The 26,824-nt window shown below is 42.4% G+C and overlaps 1 protein-coding gene across 2 annotated transcripts in view; it reads right to left on the reverse strand.

Annotated features, from left to right (window-relative positions):
• Positions 1-12,809: 12,809 nt before the first annotated feature.
• LOC118389123 (kinesin light chain 1-like) overlaps positions 12,810-26,824 on the reverse strand; it is a 33,510-nt gene continuing 19,495 nt past the window's right edge. The window contains exons 10-16 of one of the 2 annotated variants that reach the window (XM_035778901.2): positions 26,642-26,691; positions 26,046-26,101; positions 25,810-25,918; positions 25,328-25,444; positions 19,465-19,589; positions 14,420-14,483; positions 12,810-14,089 (exon numbers count right to left, since the gene is read on the reverse strand). In XM_035778901.2, the coding sequence (XP_035634794.1) occupies positions 14,006-14,089; positions 14,420-14,483; positions 19,465-19,589; positions 25,328-25,444; positions 25,810-25,918; positions 26,046-26,101; positions 26,642-26,691 (605 nt within the window). In that variant the 3' untranslated portion in view covers positions 12,810-14,005. Of the gene's footprint in view, positions 14,090-14,419; positions 14,484-19,464; positions 19,590-20,521; positions 23,160-25,327; positions 25,445-25,809; positions 25,919-26,045; positions 26,102-26,641; positions 26,692-26,824 lie in introns of those variants that run through there. The other variant, XM_035778903.2, reaches the window with a different exon arrangement.

Raw genomic sequence — 26,824 nt, forward strand, 5'->3', positions numbered from 1 at the left:
GGAATGTTTATCAGAGCTGTTGCCAGAGAATTGAATGTTGATTTCTCTACCATAAGCCACCTCCATAATTTTTTGAGAATTTGGCAGTACATCCAACCGGCCTCACAACCACAGACCACATGTAGGGCGTTGTGTAGGTGAGCTGTTTGCTGATGTCACTGTTGTTAACAGAGTACCCCATGGTGGCAGTTGAGTTATGAAGCACAGACATTGAAGAAGAGTGGGACAACATTCCACAGGCCACAATCAACAGCCCGATCAACTCTATGCGAAGGAGGTGTTGCACTGCACGAGGAAAATGGTCACACCAGACACTGACTGGTTTTCTGATCCACACCCCTACCTTTTTTTATGTATCTGTGACTAACAGATGCATATCTGCATTTCCAGTCATGTGAAATCCATAGATTAGGGCCTAATGAATATATTTAAATTGACTGATTTCCTTATATGAACTTTAACTCAGTAAAATCTTTGAAATTGTTGCCCACTTTGTGTCCCTTCGTTGAATGGGATTCCATTGTTTCATCATCCCCAACGCTTTCAAAGGATGGCAGACTGAAAACAGGTGGGATTTTAGGAGGGGGGGTTTAGGAGGAGGAGGAGGAGGAGGGGTTCTGAAAAACACTTATTCGGGTGTCCACAGAATGTTGACTAGCAACAACAACTGGAACCCAAAAGACACCCACCATGGGCACCCACTAAATTTGCCTTAAGGTAAACAAAATAATAACCCACACCAAACTTAAAGAACCAAAAAGGTGGAGCAAAACAAAATCATATAAAGGATTGTTTGTTTAGAAGTCAACATAGGAAGAGCCAACTAAAGGTGTTAACCCTCCGCATCTATCAAGACAAGTGGAGCACAAGACCAGCCACTATAAAATAGCACCTGAGCTAGCATAGGTGAAACACATTTCAAATTACAAGATGGCAACCAGCGCAGGTGTAACACATACTGACTAACAAGGCAACACCAGTATGTGCTCCCTAAGTGTTACCAAACTATATGTGCTAAAGTCCAATCCCAAAACATAAATGGAAAAACCATTGACTGCCCACTCTTGAAAGACAGTCAGCAACCAAGTTGGCCCTACCACGGACATGTCTGATTTCAAGGTGGAACTCCTACAATATCTGTAGGAACTTTCCTCTCCTGATTTTCCTCAGTGGAATGGCCTCAGGGAAATGAGTGGCAGCGCACATGATGGTCAAAATAAACTTGTTACCACACTTTGCTTTGGGCAATTAGGCAGTTAACCCACTGTTCATAGGCCGTCATTGAAAATAAGAATTTGTTCTTAACTGACTTGCCTGGTTAAATAAAGGTAAAATTTAAATTTTAAAATTAGAACTCCATATCTGTCAAAGTAACCCACACAAACTTAATCAAAATCCTTCTCTGGACATCTCTCAGAAAAAAAGAGTGGAGAGGGACACATCTTTACTCTGTTTCGCAATCAGCTGCTTCTTGGACATCGAAGTCTCAAGTGTAGGAACCCACTCTTCCTTCAGGGGTCCTACAAACTTTCTCACCTTTGGGGGTTTCAAAGCAGAGGGCAACTCAGGAGGTTTAGCAAAATCAGGATCACCCATAAATGTCTCGGACAGATCGACCATGGTGGGATTGCAGATATCCTCCTCAACACTAGACTTGCTCCCGGCAACTTTCTTAGACAAAGCACATGTAATGGCACACGCTGAGAACACTAAGATTGTTTTCTGATAATCCAGCAGGTTCCTTTACTTTGGGTTCCTTACCAAGAACAGGATTTTGCACAACCATCCCTCCAGCCAAATCGTTTCCCAAAATGAATAAGACCCCCTTCACTGGTAGGTTAGGCTCAATCCAACAACAACGGAACCAGAAATAAGATCAGACTCGAGTTCCACATTATACAAAGGAACTTCCATGCAACCCAGGAACAGGACTCTAACCCGGAAGCTTATAAGAAATCCCGCTATGCCCTCCGACAAACCATCAAACAGGCAAAGGGTCAATACAGGACTAAGATCGAGTCGTACTACACTGGCTCTGATGCTCGTCGGGTGTGGCAAAGCTTGCAAACCATTATAGACTGCAAAGGGAAACAGCCGAGAGCTGACCAGAGACACGAGCCTACTAGACGAGCTAAACTACTTCTATGCTCACTTCGAGGCAAATAACACTGAAACATGCATGAGAGCACCAGCTTTACCAGAAGACTGCGTGATCAAGCTCTCCGCAGCCAATGTGAGTAAGACCTTTAGACAGGTCAACATTCACAAGGCCGCAGGGCCAGACGGATTACCAGGATGTGTACTGCGTGCATGCGCGGACTAACTAGCAAGTAAGTGCCTTCACTGACATTTTCAACGTCTCCCTGTCCGAGTCTGTAATACCAACATGTTTTAAGCAAACCACCATAGTGCCTGTGTCCAAGAACACTATTATCTATTGCACTCCACACAATGAAGTGCTTTGAAAGGCTGGTCATGGCTCACATCAACACCATCATCCCAGAAACCCTAGACCCACGCCAATTTGCATACCGCCCCAACAGATCCACAGATGATGCAATCTCTATTGCACTCCATACTGCCTTTTCCCACTTGGACATTAAGGAACACTTATGTGAGAATGCTATTCATTGACTACAGCTCAGTGTTCAACATCATAGTGCCCTCAAAGCTCATCAATAAGCCAAGGACCTTGGGATTAAACACCTCCCTCTACAACTGGATCCTGGACTTCCTGAAGGGCAGCCCACAGCTGCCAATCATGACTGCACGGCCAGGCACGACTCCAACATAATTATTAAATTAGCTGATGACACAATAGTGGTAGGCTTGATCATCGATAGCAACGAGACAGCCTATATGGAGAAGGTCAGAGACCTGGCTGTGTGGTGCCAGGACAACAACCTCTCCCTCAATGTGATCAAGACAAAGGAGATGATTGTGGACTACAGGAAAAAGAGGACAGAGCACACCTCCAATCTCATCGACGGGGCTGCAGTGGAGCAGGTTGATAACTTCAAGTTCCTTGGTGTCCACATCACTAACAAACATGGTCCAAGCACACCAAGACAGTCGTGAAGCAGGCACGACAAAACCTATTCCCCCTGAGGAGACTGAAAAGATTTGGCATGGGTCCTCAGATCCTCAAAAGGTTCTACAGCTGCACAATCGAGAGCATCACTGCCTGGTATGGCAACTGCTCGGCCTCCGACCACGAGGGTAATGCGAACGGCCTCCGACTACAGAGGGTAGTGCGAATGGGCCAGTACATCACTGGGGCCAAGCTTCCTGCCACCCAGGACCTCTATACCAGGCTGTGTCAGAGGAAGGCCCTAAAAATTGTCACAGACTCCAGCCACCCAGGTTAGAGACTGTTCTCTCTGCTACCGCACGGCAAGCGGTACCGGAGCGCCAAGTCTAGGTCCAAGAGGCTTCTAAACAGCTTCTACCCCCTTTCATGAAGGCAATTATTGAACTGCTCGAGGAGTTTGAGAGTTTAAATTCAAGGTCCTTGATGTCTTGAGAACCACACCACTGATCAAAAAGAGATGATTGTTCCCTTGCAAACTCAACATGGCTTTATGATTATTTTGTAATTTACAGAACTTTTGTCTGTATGCCTCTGGGACTAACTCACAAGCCCGAAGGACAGCAACACCAACAGTGCCACACTTCGAACTCCGGTCATGACAAAGTGGTGCACACCTCTTTTTTAAAGCCTGTGTTTATACAACTTTTTAAATGATTCCACCTAACTTATAACCCCTCAAGGTAGATGTCAGTGAAATAAACTACCTAAATAAGTGTATTTTGTGGGTGTTCACTGAAAGTTCACTAGCAACAATAACTGGAACCTAAAAGACAACCACCATGAGTGGCCACTAAATTTGCCCAATTACACAAACCCACAAAACAAAACCCCTCACCAAAATTAAAGACAAGAAGCAAACTAAGCAAAACGATGGCGCAACGGTGGAGCAAAACAAAATCAGATAAAGGATTGTTTGTCTAGGACTCAAAATGGGGAGTGCCAACTACATTTACATTTACATTTAAGTCATTTAGCAGACGCTCTTATAAAGGTGTTAACCCTCTGCATCTATCAAGGCAACTGGAGCACTCGTCCAGCCACTCTTAAATAGCACCTTGGCCATCACAGGTGAAACACTTTCCCATTAACAAGACTGCAACCAGCACAGGTGTATCACATTCTGACTAACAAGGCAACACCAATCGATGTGCCCTATGTGCTAATGAGCTATCCGTGCTAAAGTCCAACCTCAAAACATAAATGGAAAATCCAAAGCCTGTAACAGTAACGATGTTGGATAACGTTATTGCTGGTTCTATAGGTAGCTATCTTGTGATAGAGCGAGGCAGACTATCTAATGTTAGCTAGCGAAGCAGGCTAGCTAACATTTTAGCTAGCTAACTACGTCATTAGAACTTAGGTCATAGCTCATACAAGTTTATTGTGTATTGTCTAGATACTACTGGTTTTGTAACATTATCATTTGATAATGCTAGCAAGGCAGGCTAGCTAACATTGTAGCTAACGTTAGCATAGCTAGCTAGCGAACTAGATAATTAGCTAGCTAGCTACATCATTACAATTTAGGAAGGTCATCATAGCTCATACAAGTGTATTGTGTATTTTCTAGATACTGCTGGTTATGTAACATTATCATTTAATAATGCAAGCGAGGTAGGCTAGCTATCTAGCTAGCTACAGGCTAGCTATCTAGCTAGCTACAGGCTAGCTAACGTTTGCTAAAGTGCTCATACAAGTTTATTCTGTATTGTCTAGGGCAGGTATTCCCAAACTGGGGAATATCAGTTTGGTACCCCCAGGGGTGCGCGCAATGCCGAAGGGGGTACGCCAAATAAAAATATGATTCACATTTAAAAGAATATCTAAAGCTTGTTGAGAATACACGGGTCTCTAGCGCCACACCCCCCAAGCTCAACTCAAAAGATGGCGCACAGAATGCAAAAATATTCTTAGAAATATTTAACCTCCACACATTAACAAGATTTCTAAAATGTTTTACCATGTTGAACAACAGATGCAATCAACAAACGCAGGATTAAAAGAAAAATAATTCACTAACCTTTTGAAAATCTTCATCAGATGACAGTAGTAGGACATGTTACACAGTACATGTATGTTTTTTTCAATAATATGCAATTTATATCCATAAATCTCTGTTTACAATGACGCCATGTTCAAAAAATGCTACTCAAATGTCCGGAGAAATTATGATAGCGCCGCCAGATAACGTCAGATAACAAGCAATACACATCATAAACTTTGACTAAATATACATGTTCTACATATAGTTAGAAAGATACACTGCTTCTTAATGCAACCGCTGTGTTACATTTATTTTTAACGTTACAGAATTCGTTCACTAGGCAATAATATGAGACGGCGCTCAGACATTAGCAATATGTCTACGCTATGTTGGAGTCCACAGAAACACAAAATTACCACATAAATATTCCCTTACCTTTGATGTTCTTCGATCAGAAGTCGTGGAAGGAGTCATACTTACCAAAAACTGCGTTTGGCTTTCAAGTCTGTCTTTGGGTTATCAAACGCGACAAATTCCGGCTTAAATGCAGCCACAATTCTAGGGGATGCGCATCAAAACTTCAAAATTACATATTATATGTCGACTAAACTGGTCAAACTAAGTGCAGAATCAAGCTTTAGGATGTTCTAAACGTGCAAAAAAATTCTCAGCTCGAACAGACAAACTGACATCGTTTGGTGAATCTTGGAACAAAGAGAGCTCCAGACGCGACGCGCGCATGAGAGTACATGTATTTTCGCGTGACCCGAAGGTTTTAGCCCGCCAAAGGGTGAGGGGGCGCGCGATTTTCACAATGAAACGCCCCATTGAAAGGAGACATCGCGCTGAAGAGATAGAAACTGTTCCCAGATCCGAAGCTGGTTGGGAAGGGTGGGGGCGATGACGTCAAAGTTGGCCCAAATTTCCTGATGACAAGAGATAGTTTGGGAGAATGGCTGCCCTGAGAGTTCTGCTTTACATACAGACATAATTTGAACGGTTTTAGAAGCGTTATAGTGTTTTCTATTCAATAATTATTATTATATGCCTATATTAGCAATTTTGGACAGATTTCTTTTCTGTTTACTATGGGCACGCAATTCCTCCAAAGGGGGCAGTATTCAGCCTAGCCCAAACAGGTTTTAAATATTATTATTAGTTATTTTTTTTAAATTTTTTAAATTCACATTTTCAAACAGTCCATTTATATTTTCCAACGGGGCTATATATTTGAGTGAGGTTTTTTCTCGCCTGAGTAGCCTTGTTTCACTGACAAAAATAAAATTAAACCATTTAGTGTTCAACAAAATAACAACACAATGTCAATTACAGGTAGCCCAGTCAAATAAATAACAAATCCAGTTGTTTGTGTCATCCATTTCAGGAAGGTACATTTGACATTGTCCATAAGCTTAAGTACATTTGCACACAAAAAATCATACAATGATGGAAAGACCTGTGTGTTGTCCTTGTTAATGCAGACAAAGGAGAGCTCCAGCTTTTTAATCATAGTGTCACGACTTCCACCAAAGTTGGTCCCTCTCCTTGTTCAGGCGGCGTTCGGCGGTCGAAGTCACCGACCTTCTAGCCATCGCTGATCCTCTTTTTATTTCCCTTTGGTTTTGTCTTGTCTTGTATCATACCTGGTTCCAATCCCATTCATTACCTGTTGTGTATTTAACCCTCTGTTCCCCCTCGTTGTCCTTGTCGGTGATTGTTTGTCTGTAAGCTTTGTGCAAGATATGTTCTGGTGTGCGACGGATTTTGTATCCACTTGTTTTATTTTGTGTATTTTGGTTTTCAGTTTTTTAGCACTTATTAAACTTCTCCGTTTATACCAAGTTCGATCTCCTGCGCCTGACTTCCCTGCCACCAGCACGCACCCTTACAGAATCACTGACTCACTGTGGAGTCAGCAGGATCAGGTACCCCGGTTATAGGGGTGGAGGAGCGCGTCCGGGGTACACAGCAGTGCTTCACCATCTTGGCATCGCCATGGACCGCGTTGTCCGGACTATGGATTGCTGGGAGAGACAGGGAGTTCTTCCAGTGCCTCCACCAGCACAACCAGGGTCTTCTCTGAGCACCTCTTTTCCACCTGGTTCAAGTGGGATTCGTCTCTCCCTGCCCCAGGAGTACGATGGAGAGGCTGCGAACTGCCAGGGGTTCATGCTTCAACTGGAGCTACTGTTCACCCGGCTCCATCGGGCTGTGAGAGGGTGTCCGCCCTCGTCTCGTGCCTCACCCGAAAAGCCCTGGAGTGGGCCAACGCCATGTGGAGAGAGGGAGGTGCGGCGTTGGACCAGTTTGAGGAGTTCACCCATTTCCGGACAGTCTCTGACCACCCGCCTGAGGGTAAAGCGGCGGGTGAGCGCCTCTTCCATCTGAGGCAGGAGACGAGGAGCGCCCAGGAGTTCGCCCTGGAGTTTAGGACCCTGGATGCCGGCGCGGGATGGAGTGACAGGGCCCTCATCGACCATTACCGCTGCAGTCTGCGTGAGGATGTCTGTCGGGAGTTGGCCTGCAGAGACACCACCATCACGTTCGACCAGCTGGTGGACTTGACCATCCGGCTGGACAACCAGTTGACTACCCGCAGACGTTCTGATCGGGGTCCGGTGGTTCCATCCTTCCGCACTCGCTCTCCGATACCCATGGAGCTCGGAGGGGATGTGCGCAGATAGACCAGAGGGGGTTCCCGTTCGTGCACCATCTGTGGCCGCAGAGGTCACACTGCCGGTCGGTGCTGGGTTGGTTACTCTGGGGATCGAGGCAGCAGGCAGGGCGCTTTGGCGTCACCCCAGGTGAGCCGGCACCATTCTCACCCAGAGCCCTCTGTTGCACATATGTCTGAGTTTTCCCTGCATAATGCGCTTATGGATTCCGGCGCGGCTGGGAATTTTATTGATAGAGCTTCAGCACATAATTTAGGGATCCCCATCGTTCCCGTGGATGTGCCTTTCCCCGTTCACGCCTTAGATAGTCGACCATTAGGGTCAGGGTTGATTAGGGAGGTCACCGCTCCTTTGGGCATGGTGACACATGGGGGTCATACGGAGAGAATTAGTCTCTTTTTTTATTGACTCTCCTGCGTTTCCCATGGTGCTGGGCCTACCCTGGTTAGCTTGTCATAACCCCACTTTTTCTTGGCCACAGAGGGCTCTCACGGGGTGGTCGCGAGAGTGCTCAGGTAGGTGTTTAGGGATTTCCGTTGGTGCTACTATAGTGGAGAGTCCAGACCAGGTCTCCACCGTACCCCTGAATATGCTGATTTGGCTCTCGCCTTCCCCAAAAAGAAGGCGACTCAATTACCACCTCATCGACGGACGATTGTGCGATAGATCTCCTGGTAGATGCTGCACTTCCCAGGAGTCACATGTATCCCCTCTCACAGGAGGAGACGGAGGCTATGGAAACATATGTATGTCATACAATGTGATTTTCTGGATTTTTGTTTTAGATTCCGTCTCTCACAGTTGAAGTGTACCTATGATACAAATTACAGATCTCTACATGCTTTGTAAGTAGGAAAACCTGCCAAATCGGCAGTGTATCAAATACTTGTTCTCCCCAATGTATGTGAGAGTGGATTTCCAGCCCTCACTAGCATAAACACTAAATACATTCACAGACTGTGTGGGAAATGATTTAAGACTAAGACTCTCTCCAATACAACCCAATATTGCAGAGTTATGTGCATCCTTTCAAGCACACCCTTCTCATTAACCTGTGGTGAGTTATTCACCATTTTCGATGAACAAATAAGGTTTTATATATAAGAGGGCTAAATAAAGAGCAAAATGATTGATTATTATTATATATTATTTGTGCCTTGGTCCTATAAGAGCTGTTTGTCACTTCCCTTGAGCCAGGTTTTGAGAAAAACTCACACTCATTCTTATGTTTAATAAATGTATCCTATAGTGTGTGTAGCAGACTTACAATAAAGGTCAAAAAACAACATTTGAGATTTCGCTGACCCTGGTGCTAGAAGGGGTATGCAGCTGGAGGTTGAATGTTTGAAGGGGAACATGACTATAAAATGTTTGGGAACCACTGGACTAGGGCAAAACTAAATAATGGATGCAGCTGTGGTCGTAGCTAACTCATGTCTGAATCTGACTAATACAGTGATCTAGGAGCAAAAATACGTAATGGCGTCACCGGCCTGAATCTAATCCAATCTGGAGCTTCAGTCAGGCTACATTTGTAAAGCATAGAATAGAATTCGCTTGACCCGAGTTACTGCTCTGATGACACAGATGGCTTCATCGACAACTGTAATGTGTGTTATTTGAAAAGTTTTATTAAAAATATCCGGTTTGATAAACTAGTAGGTTAATTACCCAGCTAAGCAGATACAAGTAATAGAGTCATTTTGGTTGTGAAGTGCATAGTAAAAAAGCTTTGTCCTTTCTTTATAACAAAATGCAATTTACCACTTGGCTGTCTATTGTACAACCCTGTCACAGGCCCTCTCGGTCAACACCACCTCATGAAATGAGGAAGTACATTGTTTATGAGGATTGCCTGCTGCAGTTGTTCGAGATATGTCCAGCCGAACACGCAACACAGAGGAGACCAGCAAGGGGACCCTTCAGCATCACGGACATGTCCTTGCTTTGAGCATTCCTATAAATGGAACAGGGAGTACCAGGTTGGTGACATTTGACCTGGTCAAAGGTCAAAACTGTTTAGAGTTTTGTCCAAATTCACCTTCATAACCTAGCCTGGTGAGACCAGCCTGATCACTGTGTTTACCATTCTATTTCACTTCACATATCATGATATCTGAAGTGAAATAAAAGGTGACTCCACCATGCTAATCATAACCACCATTGATAATGTAATCAGTGCTCTGGGAGTGTGCTTGTGTGTGACTGTCCAGTATCTTTGAGGGGCCAGGGCTGATCTACGCTGCCATGCTCATCAATGGGGCACTGGTAAAGGCCTTACCTCCAGCCTCACCTCTTTCCCACTCACCAATGGTCATAGATTAGGCAGGTTTGAGTCTGGACCTGTTCAAACTTCAACATAGAAACATGCCTATGGTAATTCAACAGTGACTGTGTGTGTGTGTGTGTGTGTGTGTGTGTGTGTGTGTGTGTGTGTGTGTGTGTGTGTGTGTGTGTGTGTGTGTGTGTGTGTGTGTGTGTGTGTGTGTGTTCACAGAAACATGTATGGAGCCAGAACAAGGAGACTTGCAAGATAATGTGATGAAGTCCAGTGTGACAGATGGGCTTGATACTGATGTCTTTAAATGTAGAAAGACCTGGCACTCAGCATAAAAAGATGTAGTAAACAGCTTTTACTTGTATTGCCTTTTTTAAAATTATTGAATCGAATCGTATCATTCAATATGGCGAGGGAGAAACCCTATGTATTCTGCACCAGGATCAAGGAACTCCTTTTGTACACAGGAAACCACACATGAAGGTATGACCACTGTGACATGTTTGCCAAGGTAGCCTCATTTCCATCAAACAAAATTATGATAGGACCAGTATCTGTATCAGCTGGGAATGACAATGAAAGACGCACGTTGTTATATTAGCAGAACACTGCTTCTATGGTAATTATGTACATGGTGGTTTATTCATGGACCTGTTATTACATTTGAATATTATCAAAACACTTTGATTAGAATATCTACACAAATTCAGCAATTGCATTCTTAAATTACTCTGCAGGCTACTGACCTATTTGAAGCTTCCTCCAGCATCTCACCACACACCTATCTGTCTGTAGTTATTGAACTCAACCCGCATGAGGTTTGTTGATTGAGTGGGATGAAACAGCTGCGAGCAAAGCTCTGGCAGATGGGTGTGTCTTGATGGTGACAATGACACACCCAAGAAACACCCACGTCAAACTTCACAGGCCCAAGCCAACTGAAGTTTTGCATCTGTCATGGCCAACATTTTTTGAGGAGCAACCGAAAAACAAGGCCAAATCAACAGGTCCAGATCCCCTTTAAATATAACCTGCCCTACACAATAGCTTTCAACATACCAGTCAGTATTGGTGTAAACCTTTTAATACATTATACAAATGAAAAGTATGTCAAAATATCATTTTTATCACATAGGTGGTTGCAATGCTGTGAGAAACAGTCGTACTGCACTAGAGTGTTGGAAAAACATCGATATGCCAAAAGTTTAGCATTAATTTGCAGGGGGACCCGGCAAAAATAAATCCCCGGTCGTGCTGCCAGCATAATATCCTGCTGCGATGAGAACGGTACTCAATGCCGCTGTGCTATAGGAAGCGGGGGTGTCACGTGTGCATGTCCTTGGAAAATAAAACACGTGCTACGTCAAACCGAAGACGGTGTGAATAACAATGCTTTTTATAAATATGGTTTATATAAATCCTTGGTATGTCAGCCACCAGTGTTCCATTAAACGATGCCTGCACTATACTTGACTCTTAAAATGATAGTTTATCATTAGGGCTCGATTCCTCCTCGGGCTCAATTTTGTTAATTATATTCTATATTCTGTTCTATTCCATTTCCATGATCAGAAAAGCAATACCCCTTGACAAGTTAAATAATTTGATTCATTTTCTCAAGACAACTGCTGACGGCTTGCTATGATAACCCAGCACTGACATGACATTGTTTGTTGTTGCAGTTATGCATAGGCCCAGAGCGTTGTGCCTACATTATGTTCACTGTCATCACAGGCTATCAAAAGGTTAGTAATAATAATAATAATAAATACCAGGACATGATAGCAGCTATTTTATTTCGTGTTTATTTGCATTCAATGAAGGAATTCTGACTGAAAATGATCACATGAGATGAATATCATAACCTGAGAATGTTAAACAATCAGTTTTACACCAACAGAGAGACCCTTTAAACAGTGAGTAATCTGAATAAAAAAACCTCATCTACATATAAACACATATATAGCACCAAAGTGATACATTTTAAATATTACAATCATATTTAAACAAATATTAATCATTAAAAAAAATTCACAATTAAAGCCTAATGATCTTTTTTAGTTCAATACTATATTCACATGACTGAATAATACAAACTCAATAAAACGTTATCAATCATTATATTTAAGTAGAATCCTTTTTCATTATATAATTGAATATCTGTGCTACAACTGGTAAATAAATCTAAAGGAACTTACCTCTTGCATGGCTGAAAAAAAAGTCTTACTTTTGGTATCAATCCAGTAACGTTCTTAGGGAGGAAAACCTATAGAATTTTTTGTTTGTTACCTTCACTCTTCAACATTGAAACATTTTGACATTCATACAAAAGTTAGCCTTCGCCTGTGCCGGTCTGTTTGTTTTATCATGCCAACTTAGAAGTCACTTATTATCATGCCAAACATGACAATTTTGCTGTGAGGCTAGACTGTTGGGCTTGAGAATGTGCAATGGAGTGGTCAAGAGCACAAACAGATCAAGAACAGGGAAGATATGGCTATACTCTTAGAAAAAAAAGGTGCTATCTAGAACCTAAAAGGGTTCTTCGGCTGTCCCCATAGGAGAAACCTTTCAAGAACCCTTTTCGGTTCCAAGTAGAACCCTTCTTAGTTCCATATAAAACCCTTGACACAGAGGGTTCTACATGGAACACAAAAGAGTTCTACCAGGAACCAAAAAGGTTTATTTTATGGGGACACCCAAAGGATCCTTTTGGAACCCGTATACCATGAATCAGAACTAAGATACAGCATTGTAAAGTATAGATTCCAGACCCTGAGATAAATAATTACTGTATTACTTTATTATACAGAGCCTGAAGAAACAGAAAATAACCAGGTCAATGTGGTTACAATCTAACCTAAAATGATAATTACATCATGACATTTGACCTTTACTGAGTAAGTACTGAAATTAAGGTTGATTTCAGTAGCTGCGCTTTCCCCCAGAGTTATTTGTGCTCATATTGCTCCTTTAACTTGAAAACCTCTGAGGAACACCCAAACTAATGAACATGGTAAAACAAATAAGTAATTTGGAACAAGCTACCAGCGGTCCTGGCACCACTTTAATTGTTTTTACACTCAACCATGCTAAAGGCTAAGCTGTAGTAAGAGCTATATTTTTTATTTAACTCGGCAAGTCAGTTAAGAACATATTCTTATTTACAATGACAGCCTACCCCGGCCAAACCCTAACGACGCTGGGCCAATTGTGCGCCATCCTATGGGACTCCCAATCACAGCCGGTTGTGAAACAGCCTGGAATTGAATCAGGTAGTGACACCTCTAGCATGGAGATGCAGTGCCTTTAGACCACTGCGCCACTCGGGAGCCCCCTATATAAACAAGAAATATCTGGTTCCATAAACAATTTCCTTTGTGTACATTTTTATTAGGTGAAGTACCCCTTTCAATCTCAGATATATTTGATTCTATATTCTAAATTCATGAATAAAATCTTTGTGACTTAATTACTATTTAACTACAGTAGCGAGTATCTTCATGGTTATGGAAAGGGGGAGAAAACACTGCAAAAAGAAGCGTAATAGCTCAATTGGACAGCTCTTGAAAATACTAATCCTCTCTGATTTGGGAAGAGTACTGACCCACCATGCTTTCGGAAGTTGCGGGTATATTGAATAATAGATCCAGGCTTGGTCTCCATGGGAAACACTATTGTCCACAATATACTGCCCTGAGTGTCTGATTTCACAGAGCACCTTAGGGGGATTTGTATCAAACTAAGCTAAGCAGTAAGGATTCTCGCGGTCTAATCTCACAATATATCAATGACATTAAAACCAAGCACATTTTTACAATATATTTTTTGTATTCTACAGAAAGTCTACAAAATTAATACAATGTCTAGAAATCAGCAATAACATTAAACAGTGTTTAAATGTAGGAATGGAAACTACAGAATTTAGGTTTAGAATTAAACATAATATTTGGTAAAAATGTTGGGAGTGTGTGTGTTCAGTTTCCAGTTCCACTGTAGAGCTCAACAGTACTGGAACTCAGGTTCCTGCTCTGCCTTAGCCTCCTGCCACCTGCTGGACTCTGTAAAGAGAACGAGAGAGACAGAGACAGGAGGAGAGAGATAGGGAGACAGAGAAAGTGAGAGAAAATTAAAGAAATACAGATTTTAAAAAAAAATACAAGGTCATGCTTTATCACTAAACCTGATTCTGAAGAGAGAGAATGGTGAGAATGGTATCACTAAACCTGATTCTGAAGAGAGAGAATGGTGGGGGTGTTTTTAGAACAGGTATCTTGGTCCTGGGTGAACTAAGGTGAACTATTCAGCAGGCAGCCGATAAGTTGCTACAAGGCCATAATGCAAACTAAGCAAGTATTGAATATCGCTATATCAACTAGGGGACGTGTTACCTGAAAGGAGTCATCGTCATCACTTCTCTTGTTCAAATAGTTCAGAGAGGCAGCTCGTTTCATACTGCAAAGAAAAACAAAGCATTTTCATTTAAGCACATTTAGATGAAATGTCTTATGCTTCGGCGAGTGTGTGTGTGTCTTTGTTCGTGTGAGGCCACTGAAGGGTACTGGACCTAGAATGAATAGAGGGGTGTATCATGTTGTGTGAATTTGTGTGTCAAATGAATGTCACAACATTTTAATTTGTTTACACAGTTGTCAAGTGCATTTGCTTTGTGTGAGATTAATCATTAATATAACAGTACATTTAAGATGATTTTTGTGCTATTTATCTTCAACTGAATCTTATACAGAAATACTGGGTTGGTGGTCCTAATAAAGAGGAAGACAATAGCTGTAAAAAACAAAACAAAAAAACACTGGAGCATTATCCTTAACCAAAAAACACAGTGTCAGACTTGAGGTGATGTAGTTGCAGAAACACAATTAAGATCATGAATATTGGAGTGGAGAGGGATACAATTTTTTTAGATTATTTTTAGATTTTTTTAGATTCTTGGTTAAAATAATCTCCAGTGTGTGAATAGTCATCTAAATAATAATATAATAATAATAATATATGCCATTTAGAGGACGCTTTTATCCAAAGCGACTTACAGTCATGTGTGCATACATTCTACGTATGGGTGGTCCCGGGAATCGAACCCACTACCCTGGCGTTACAAGCGCCATGCTCTACCAACTGAGCTACAGAAGGACCAAATATATATATATTATACATATAAAATGGTATTTTGACACTATTGAGACAGCATGGAAATCAGATGGGGATACAAGCAGGTGGGAGAAACATTGTACTGAAATGAATCACGTTTGACATTATTGGCTATTTTGGCATTTAATGCCCCATTCAGCCTCCAAAGCACCTAATTTTCTCAGCCACTTTGTGATGCAAATATAACTTTTTAAACCTTTCCCATATTCAAGTCATTTCACATATCTTCTTAATAGCCTCATGAACATAGCAACTTGGTTGCAGCTTCTATCTGTGCTAGAATGGTTGAGAAGGCCATAAAAAGAAAAATAGATAGGATATTTGATAACAACCAATAATATCCACACCGGTGCATCCCTAATTGAATGTCTAAAACCAGATCGAAAGTATGTAGTCAGGTCCAAAATTATTGGCAAAAGATCAGCAAACAAAAATTGTATAGAATAAATAATAAATACTGAGCAATATAATTTATTATTTTTTACAATTATAGTATTTTATAGTAATACAATTGCTCAGAGAAATTGATTTTGTTAAACAAGTAATAAGTAAATACAACTCTCTAAAAGACAAGGATCAAATATATTGGCACCCCTGTTTAATACTCCAGGACCCTCCGATTGCGAAGATTGACAATAAAGCTGCAAGCAAACAAGCTGTTGTGCAAATGGAATAGACAACAGGTGGAAATTATAGGAAATTAGCAAGACACCCCCAATAAAAGAGTGGTTCTGCAGATGATAACCACAGACCACTTCTCAGTTCCTATGCTTCCTGGCTGATGTTTTGGTCACTTTTGAATGCTGGCGGTGCATTCACTCTAGTGGTAGCATGAGACGGAATCTACAACCTACACAAGTGGCTCAGGTAGTGCAGCTCATCCAGGATGGGACATCAATGCGAGCTGTGGCAAGAAGGTTTGCTGTGTCTGTCAGCGTAGTGTCCAGAGCATGGAGGCGCTACCAGGAGACAGGCCAGTACATCAGGAGACGTGGAGGAGGCCGTAGGAGGGCAACAACCCAGCAGCAGGACCTCTACCTCCGCCTTTGTGCAAGGAGGAGCAGGAGGAACACTGCCAGAGGCCTGCAAAATGACCTGCAGCAGGCCACAAATGTGCATGTGTCTGCTCAAACGGTCAGAAACAGGTGGTATGAGGGCCCGACGTCCACAGGTGTGGGCTGTGCTCACAGTCTAACACCGTGCAGGACGTTTGGCAAATTCGCCACTGGCGCCCTGTGCTCTTCACAGATGAAAGCAGGTTCACACTGAGCACGTGACAGCCTGGAGACGCCGTGGAGAACGTTCTGCTGCCTGCAACATCCTCCAGCATGACCGGTTTGGCGGTGGGTCAGTCATGGTGTGGAGTGGCATTTCTTTGGGGGGCCCCACAGCCCTCCATGTGCTCGCCAGAGGTAGCCTGACTGCCATTTGGTACCGAGATGAGATCCTCAGACCCCTTTGTGAGACCATATGCTGGTGCGGTTGGCCCTGGGTTCCTCCTAATGCAAGACAATGCTAGACCTCATGTGGCTGGAGTGTCAGCAGTTCCTGCAAGAGGAAGGCATTGATGCTATGGACTGGCCCGCCCGTTCCCCAGACCTGAATCCAATTGAGCACATCTGGGACATCATGTCTCGCTCCATCCACCAACGCCACGTTGCACCACAGACTGTCCAGGAGTTGGCGGATGCTTTAGTCCAGGTCTGGGAGGAGATCCCTCAGGATACCATCCGCCACCTCATCAGGAGCATGCCCAGGCCTGGTAGGGAGGTCACACAGGCACGTGGCGGCCACACACACTACCGAGCCTCATTTTTACTTGTTTTAAGGACATTACATCAAAGTTGGATCAGCCTGTAGTGTGGTTTTCCACTTTAATTTGGAGTGTGACTCCAAATCCAGACCTCCATGGGTTGATAAATTACATTTCCCTTGATCATTTTTTGTGTGATTTTGTTGTCAGCACATTCAACTATGTAAAGAAAAACGTATTTAATAAGAATATTTCATTCATTCAGATCTAGGATGTGTTATTTTAGTGTTCCCTTTATTTTTTTGAGCAGTGTATATCAGGTAAATCGAAAAATACAAATGTATAAGTGTGATTTCCAAAAGCTAACCAAACAAAAACATCATTACTTTTATGATACGTGTTTGAGCCGTCATGTGCATTAGTAGCACAATTTGTAACTTATTTACATTAGTTGTTACTTACACTTGTATGTGGACTTCTCCATTCTCCTTCTCCGTGTTGGTTAAGTTTTGGCGAACTTTTCTTAGAGGATGTACAATCATCGCAAATTGAATTATGGAGCGTTTCAGGCCCGGAGTGAACGAAGGCTGAGGGGCTTTACGTTGCCAACTTCCCTTGTTTGGCTAATATTTTGCACAAACGACAAAGGTGGACGCGGGAATCCCCCAAGGGCATAAGGCGAGGGTAAATGGAGGACGGTGTGTCTTTTATGAGTTTAAAACGCAGTCAACACTTAAAAGACACACCCTATCCCCTCAGCCCTGAAATTAAGTGGACACTTCTGATGACGTATCATGCGGTCCGAAGAGTATACACTTGCAAGGCAAGGGAGGAAGGAATTATTTTTTTAAATGGACCACCCTTGGCCCGAAAATTCGTCACGTGTTCATCCCCCGACGATTGTGTTTTCAGCCACTGGTAGTTTGTGGGTGCTTTATATGCGCTACAGTCAATTATGACTACTTATATTAAATATATCATTATTAATATTGTAACGACCCTGGGTTTACTCTGCCGCACCAGCATGCTTTTGCGGCACTGTCGATTGCGCGCCGGACCTCCGGCTAGAAGGTTAAGGATTCGAGACCTGCTCCCTGCCTGTTTCATTACAATGTATACCTACTGTATGAAAGCTAGCAAATTAATTCACGTAAACTCACCTCACTTTTGTACATCGCCATGGTCCGTACAATTGACCTTATTTTAGCGCCCCCAAAAACGTAATACTTCCAGATCAACTGTAATGTCAATACCATTGGAAAGCACAATTTCTCCCCTTTCCAACAGAAACAATTACATGACCCCCACACGCTGCCCGTTTCTGCATGATTCAAGAAGGCAATGAGCCACGTCGGGACTTTTTAAAAATGTCGGGTGGGGAAGCGAAACTAATGCTTAGTGAGTAGAGATGTTGTGTGGGAAAATTGCTTTTTTCCCCACTCGATCTGTCCAATTTATCGCCTCTAAAATGTAAATAAAACACTATAAAGAGTTTATATAATGTGTCATTACCTACCTGTTTGAAGGTTTGTGTCGAATTTCGAATCGGGTTTTTAGGGCGGTGCTAAAGTGATCTTCAGAAGTAAACATCGGCTTTGAGAACGATCGCTTGCAGTGATGACGCAAAAAAATACTGGGTATCCATCCCCCCTTACCCCCATCACTGTCCATTTCTTGTTTTTAAAGGATGAGGGAAGTGCTACATCTGGTGGAGAGAGATTGTAATAAATAGTTTCTTTATGCGTGCTGTACGTTAACGGCATGACACGTCACAATCTAACGGAGTGTCAGTTCTCAACTTTTCTCCAATACTATAGAGCCATTACCATGTCGATCAACGCTGAATAGAAACGAGGTTCACACCCCAGATTTTGAAGTCAACCCAGTCCCATTAGTTTTCTTTGTAGCCTCGTTTGAATTTTGCTGTTGCGCACATTTGTACGGAATGGGGCGAGTTTAAGTGAGCTAACTAACGTTAGCCTGCCTAGGTGGAACTTTTGAAGAGAAATGTTTCATTTCTACAATTTCCAAAAGATAACCAAACAAAAACATTACTTATTACGAGACGTGTGTGTCGTCATGTTCATTAGTAGTACATTTTCGAACTTATTTGCATTTGTTTTTACTTACACATGTATGTTGACTTCTCCATTGATGTTGTTTTTAAGTTTTTGCGGACTTTACCAATTTATGTGGTAAATATTTTCTTAACTCTTCTTGAACTGCACTGTTGGTTAAGGGCTTATAAGTAAGCATTTCAAGGTAAGGTCTACACTTGTATTCGGCGCATGTGACAAATGAGGTTTGATTTGATTTGCCAGAGGGGCAACACTGGGGTCTGAAGTTTTCATGTAATCATCAAAGCATTTTATTCTCTGGCCACTTTTATGGCCATTTAGAGCCAATTGAATGAGAAAGTCTTACATATTGTAGCTTTAAGGCAGCAAAAATGTTAACTGCATGTGGTGTGAGAACTCACTAGGCCCTGTGTATTTGTGCATGTTTGTCTCTTACTGGGGGCTGCGTGGGTCGGGGGGACCGTTCCCCTGTAGTTTCTTCACCAGCATCTCGCTGCTTCGCCGTATGACGTCCCGGAGCTTCCCCATCGATCCTGCTCTTCTCAGAACCCAACTGCCATCCTGAAACAATGCCCAGGGTCAGACAGTCCTGTAAACTCAGTCTCCCAATCCCTTACTGACATTTTTTATTCCAGTCCAGCCCAAACATATCAGATTGCTTTGGAAAACTGTCTCCAAAAAGCATCAGCAATCAATCTAGGCTGCCAGCCTGAAACTTCCTTCACCATACCCAATATGTTTTTTGCGCTGGCCTAGAACAAAAACCTGCAGACTTTGTAGCTCTCCAGGGTTGTATCGAGTAAAGTGGTTTACTCATACTCACCTTGTCTCCTTTCCTTCATCTGTTATGGTGGGTTAGTACTGGAAGATTAAAAATCAAGTCCACAAATTGGTAGCCACCCTATGGTTTTATACTGTTCAGTATTTTTCAGACCAGTACAAATGAAGGCTGCAGATGAGAAGCTACCGAACCAAACCCTGCCCTTACTAAGGCATAGTCAAGGGCATTATTTCAAAATCAGTACTTCTCCAGTAGGGGGCCGGAGAGATAAGAATTTAGTGTGTTGAAGATAATACCCTACATTTCAAACAAGAATGCATGAATAAGATGAAGCTGTAGAAATGTTCTTTGCTTTGAGAAACTAGCCTTTGATGCCACACCACCACGGAAGTAAACCTTCAGTCCTTAAACTGACACACTTCAAGGGAGAATGTACAATTGCACACTTCAGGTAGAAGGTGGTGAAATGTGATTGGATTAATTTGCAGCCTATTGCTGTGTACTACATTTTAGTATGGCAGTGAAGCCATCATGCGCCAGAGCTTCCGGGTAGTGATACTAGGTCAATGGACTCCGGAGGGAGGAGAGCATATCGGATGTGCGGTTCCCCCGTGATACTAGGTCAATGGACTCCAGAGGGAGGGAGGAGAGCATATCGGATGTGCGGTTCCCCCTCAGGTCGGTTTACACAAGCATCCAGCCAAAGAAAAGCCCAAAATGAAAGTCTTTATTTTCAGTCGATGTCAAACAAGGTTAAGAGACACATTCATCACAACACAACAAGCGAGGGTGTGCGTAGGCCTACACAATGCCGGGAGAGGAGAACCAGTAATGGAGAGCACAACATTCAACAGATGGACCGATTAAAAAAAGTATGACACAGCTAAATTGCTCCACCACATAAGTCTACCAGCCAGCCAGTGTGTCAGAATTGGCTAGCTCCACTACTACTGCTTTGGCTCTACAATTACTGCTCATTTTTTGTATATGTATATTTAATCTGTTTGCGGCATTCACTGAGATGCTAAAATGCCACAGTTAAGTGGAATTGCATTTTCATACGGTAACAATAGCGTAATTACTTTAAAATACACATTAACTACTTGAACTAATAGTCTCATAGTACCGCATCAGTTTTGGTATAGCACATGCACTTTTAAACCATTATCTGTAAATCTACTATAATTGAGTATATACCTGCACTGATTGTGAAACAGTTATATCATCGTTAAAGTGCTTAGAGTAACTACATGGCATACAGGCAACTTCAATTTGGTGGTGTTGGCTAATGCTGAAACGACTGGCTAGCTAGAAGGTTAGTTACTCGTACTACACAGACTAAAGTACATTGTTTCCCCTCATTCTATATTTATACTAACTAAACTAAATGTGACTTAAACATGGGAAATACAAAATAAACTGGGACAGTTAAGTCGTGGACATCAGTGAGTACATTTCAAGAAACAGCGTTGTTTGAAACATCTTTACAGTGAGGAAACATAACTGTTCAAAGATGTCTCACAATATGATCACACCCAACTTCAATCCCCAACCGAAAGTCGAGCTTTAAGCTGCTAAAAGCGTAGCATAACAATAGTCATCAGCAGCATTCATAAAATCTCATGTCAATTTATAACGTATAGCTTTTGAGCAACCAGCTAGGTCTCATGTTACTGTGTTCAAGGCAACTAGGTTGTTGGCTGACAAGATAGCTATCCTTGGTAATTGCATGTGTGCCATGGCTATTCATAGTGGTGTCAAACTAACATAAGCTGTTATGACTGCCTTACGTCATGGCAGGGTAAAATAGGCTTTTAAGACGAGAGGATAACAAGAGGGAGAGCTATGCGAGGAACAACAAGAGGACCATCAAGGTAAAACCAAATAATGGACCTTACAAAATTTCACTTGGAAGCTTACAAAATACAAAGTCAAATACAACAACTTTGTGCGGCAGAGTGTATATTAATTAGTGTATCTGCTGTTTGTGTCCCTTTTCAATGGCTACTTCAAAACATAAAACAAGATCTCGCTTGGAGCATAAACACAGATTATTATATATATATTTTTCAAGATGGGTTTGGAGAAGCAATTTGCAAAATGCCATTAAATTCAAACATTTATTCTACAGTTCGCAAGCTGTTCCTCTTTAAAAAGTCAATACCAAAATTCCTAAACTTATGGCTATATAATAATAATAATTATAATAATAATGGCTTAAAATATTAAGCAATTGCTTAGAGGGACAATGCAAAGAAATACGCATTATGATAAACACTATGCTATAAGAAACTATTTCAAAGTAAACAAAATAAAACAGGAGACAGATACACATCTCAATAACACAAGTAATCGATGCGTAAACTCAAAAGGTGCTTGTAAGTGGCGACGTGACTTGGAATCATAATAGTGTCACAATATTTATTTATTTTCTTACATTTCCTCCTATATAACATAATAGTACGCATAAATATTTAACAATGGTCATGGTCACACTTAAAACAAGTAGCAAGATAACAAAATAAGTGAAAAACAAAATAAGTGAAAAAAAAGGCACCTAGGTAGTTCAATCCTGGTCAAACGTCAGGGCAAAAAGCTGGCTGCAGCAAAATAAAAAACACTATTGTAGCTAGTTGCTCTTCAGTGGCAAATAATGTTATAGCGATAACAAAACAGGATAAAAATTCTGACTGGTCTCATTTGGTAGTGGACTAATAATTGATGCCGTTATAACTGCTTGTTGAAAGATCAATTTAAAAAGAATCATATTTGCATACAAGGAGAACAGAAGAGGGGAAAATCAAACAACCAATCCGAAGCTTTGATAGTTAAGTTTCCAGTGTTCAATTGGCCTCTGGTGCCACTGTCCAACATCTCTTATTGGTTAGAATATAACACACTATACAAGTGATGACACAGCAAGAGAAAGGGAGGGACAGAGGGGGAGAGATGGATAGAGGAAGAGAAGGGCTGAAAGATGATGCAGAATGATGAGAGAAATCAGTGGGCATGAATGAGATAGGAAGATAACTAGAAAGAAAATGAGGTATAAAGAAAACGCAAGAAGAGGGCAAGAGACAAGGAGACGAGGGGTAGAGTGTAGAAGAAGATAGAGAGCATGTGTGGCAGTGTGAGAGTGACGAAGGAGGGGAGAGAAAGAGGGGGCGGTGAAAGGTATAATCAGTTTGGGCCAGGATTTGGAGTGGGGATGAAGGAACAGTCCTCCATGAGGGATTAGAAGAGGCTTCACACAGAGGAAATGACGAGGGGCATCCATTTTGATTCGATTGGCTTGATTTTGATTGGTTGAGAAGAGTGAGGCGGAGGAAGTTCATCCCACTGATTTAGGCCTAATGAATGAATGAAGGACAAAGAGAAGAGAACAAGAAGAAAAGTGGAGAGCAAAAGAGACCGATACAAGAGAGAGATGAGGAGAGACATACAACAAAAAAGAGAAAGAAGAAAAAAATGACAGGCAGAAAAACACAAGGTTAACACACCATTTTAGAGAGGAACATAGCAAGATTAGAACAAAGCTTAGAACATTATTTTATGACAAATATAAATAAAATCAGTATCAAACATGACTGCACACTTGCATTTGTCGTAAAGAATTAAATGTAGAAGACACAGTGTAGGGCCACAAATGACAATTATAAACCACAGTAATCATTTGAAAAGGTTTAGAGAAGACAAAGCTTTTGTAGTATTCACTATGCTGCACTGAACGCAAAACCGATGAGTCAGCTAATGACAATCAGTGTGAACCGCAGTGGGACTCGAGGGGCACCTTGGCAGTCTGCTCACCCTGCAATGCAGCGTGCACCTAGCCATCTACAGTTGGGAGCAGGGCTGTGGAGAATCTGCTTTAAAACGGATTAGAAACCATTATACACCGAGTATACCAAACATTAGGAACACCTTCCTAATATTGAACAGCCTCAATTCGTCAAGGCATGGACTCTACAAGGTGTCGAAAGAGTTCCACAGGGATGCTGGCCCATGTTGACTCCAATGCTTCCTACGGTCTTGTCAAGTTGGCTGGATGTCCTTTGGGTGGTGGACCATTCTTGATACACACAGGAAACTGTTGAACGTGAAAAACCCAGCAGCTTTGCAGTTCTTGACACAAACCGGTGCGCCTGGCACCTACTATCATATCCCGTTCAAAGGCACTTACATTTTTTGCCTTGCCCATTCACCCTCTGAATGGCACAATCGATGTCTCAAGGCTTAGAAATCCCTCTTCAACCAGTCTCCCTCCATCTACACTGATTGAAGTGGATTTAACAAGTGACATCAATAAGGGATTATAGCTTTCACCCGGATTCACCTGGTCAGTCTCATGTATACCTAGTATATATTAAACCAAGTATAATATATAAAATACATTATTAGAGGATATAAATAACATTTCTTCTGGATTGACAAGTGCTCGTCGAACATCTCATTCCAAAATCATGGGCATTAATATCGAGTTGGTCCCACCTTTGCTGCTTTAACAGCCTCCACTCTTCTGCGTAGGCTTTCCACTAGATGTTGGAACATTGCTGCGGGCACTTGTTTCCATTGAGCAACAAGAGCATTAGTGAGGTCGGGCATAGATGTTGGGCGATTAGACCTGGCTCGTAGTCAGCATTCCAATTCATTCCAAAGGTGATCGATGGGGTTGAGGTCAGGGCTCTGCAGGGCAGTAAAGTTCTTCCACACCAATCTTGACAAACCATTTCTGTATGGCGTTGTGTGCAGGGAATTATCATGCTGAAACAGGAAAGGGTCTACCCCAAACTGTTGCCACAAAGTTGGAAGGACAGAATCGTCTGGAATGTAATTGTATGCTGTAGCGTTAAGATTTCCTTTCACCGGAACTGAGGGGCTGAGCCCAAACCATGAAAAACAGCCTCAGACCATTATTCCTTCTCCACCAAACTTTACAGTTTGCTCTATGCGTTCTCCTAGCATCCGCCAAACCCGGGTTCATCCATCGGACTGCCATCGAAACCCATTTCGTGAAGCTCCCAATGAGTTCTTGTGCTGACTTTGCTTGAAGAGGCAGTTTGGAACTCGGTAGTGAGTGAGGACGGATGATTTTTACACGCTTCAACTGTCCCATTCTGTGAGCTTGTGTTGCCTACCACTTCGCGGCTGAGCCGTTGTTGCTCCTAAACGTTTCCACATCACAATAACAGCACTTACATTTGAGCGGGGCAGCTCTAGCAGGGCAGAAATTGACAAACTTACTTGTTGGAAAGGTGGCATCCTATGATGGTGCCACGTTGAAAGTCACTGAGCTTTTTTGTAAGGCCATTCTACTGCCATTGGTGGCCTATGGAGATTGCATGGCGGTGTGCTCGATTTTATACACCTGTCAGCAACGGGTGCAGCTGAAATAGCCTAATATACTAATTTGAAGGGGTGTCCACATACTTTTGTATATATTTTACAGTACATATGCACTCAATGCCTTCCTAAATAATATAAGAAGGCTTAGGTGTGTGTGTCTGTGCAGTGCACTCACCCCGTTCCAGTCCACGCTGCCGTCCTCCCCTGCTTCGGAGGGGCTCTCATATTTTACGCTGCTCAGACTCTCCCTGCTCCTCCTCCTGTCTCCGTCTCTCTGCAGCTCCACCCCACCCTGAACAAAACACACAAATCCTTCCAATATAATTTCACCTTTTGTTCTTACATTATTATTGAAAGTAATTGGTGTAACTGATTGGTAAAAATCAGTAAACCATGCAGTCACAAACACACAATCAAGCAAAATAGTCCATGACTATATGGATGTGCCCTGGATCAAAGGCAAGCAAGAAATAGGGAAATACTAACACTCAATATGCAACAATAGATCTTAAAGTCTCTGTGAATGTCAACATTCAGTTCAAGCGTTTCCATAACTGAATATACACAAGTTTGGATTTAAACTTGAACGTGTGTGCGTTTTTAGAGATTTGAGGGTTAATGTGTGTGTGTGTGTGTGTGTGAGAGAGAGAAGCTGACCTGTTTTCGGGACCTCAAGGCACACTCCTCCAGGGTCTCAGCGGCCTCCATCTTGCCTTGCCGGCGGTACAGAGCTCCCAGATTACGTAGCGTGGTGTTAACAGTGGGGCTGATAGACACACACACACACACCAAGGTCACTTCAAAATCACTGCAGTGACTACAGAGATGCTAATCAGTACCATTCCTTTACTTCGGTAGTGCTTACAAGTCTTTAAGTGGACTAATTTTCTTACCTGTTCACCTTGCAGTTTTTATACCAGCCACCATAATCTCCATAGCCGTCTTTGCTCTGGTGATAGAAAAATAGAGTTGGATTTTTTTTAAATAACAGAAAGGGAAACCCCTCACATTTTTTGAAAATGACTCAGCTATGACAAACAAACACAGTGGGGCAACATCCTGCTTACAGAAAACAGAATTTAAATCTGTCCAGACCACCACTACTGGCTGTTAGCAATGTGCACCTTGAGGCATGCTTGGGAAAAGCTTTTTGTTGTTTTCAGCTAGCAGGAAGTTGCTGCCTCGGTGTATGATGTCATATCGCTGCGTCTAAGCATTCTTCCCCCTAATTTTTGTCATTTAGCAGACGCTCTTATCCAGAGCAACTTACAGCAGTGAGTACACACATTTTAATGTTCTCTTACTGGTCCCCCATGGGAATTAAACCCTCAAACCTGGTGATTTCAAGCGCCATGCCCTACCAACTGAGCAACACGGGACCAGACTGAATTGACAAGTAAACAAATAGGCGTTCCTGAAAAGAATTGGCACCCCTGCCACATGTCCGTTCATGCCCGCTCGCTCTCTCTCACACACACACACACTTTACCTTGCACTCCTCCCGCTCCTCAGCATGCATCCAGATGGGTTTGTTCTCAGCTGCAGAGACAGAGGAGAAAGAGAAAGGTGTGCTGTGTGCTGGCAAAAACACCCAACGAGTAACAGACAGGCGTTGAACAAATGGTAGGATACAGACGTAGACAGCTGCACCTTGCTGACATGTAGGCAACAT

Source organism: Oncorhynchus keta, chromosome 10 (genome assembly GCF_023373465.1).
Source record: "Oncorhynchus keta strain PuntledgeMale-10-30-2019 chromosome 10, Oket_V2, whole genome shotgun sequence".
Lineage (NCBI taxonomy): Eukaryota > Metazoa > Chordata > Actinopteri > Salmoniformes > Salmonidae > Oncorhynchus > Oncorhynchus keta.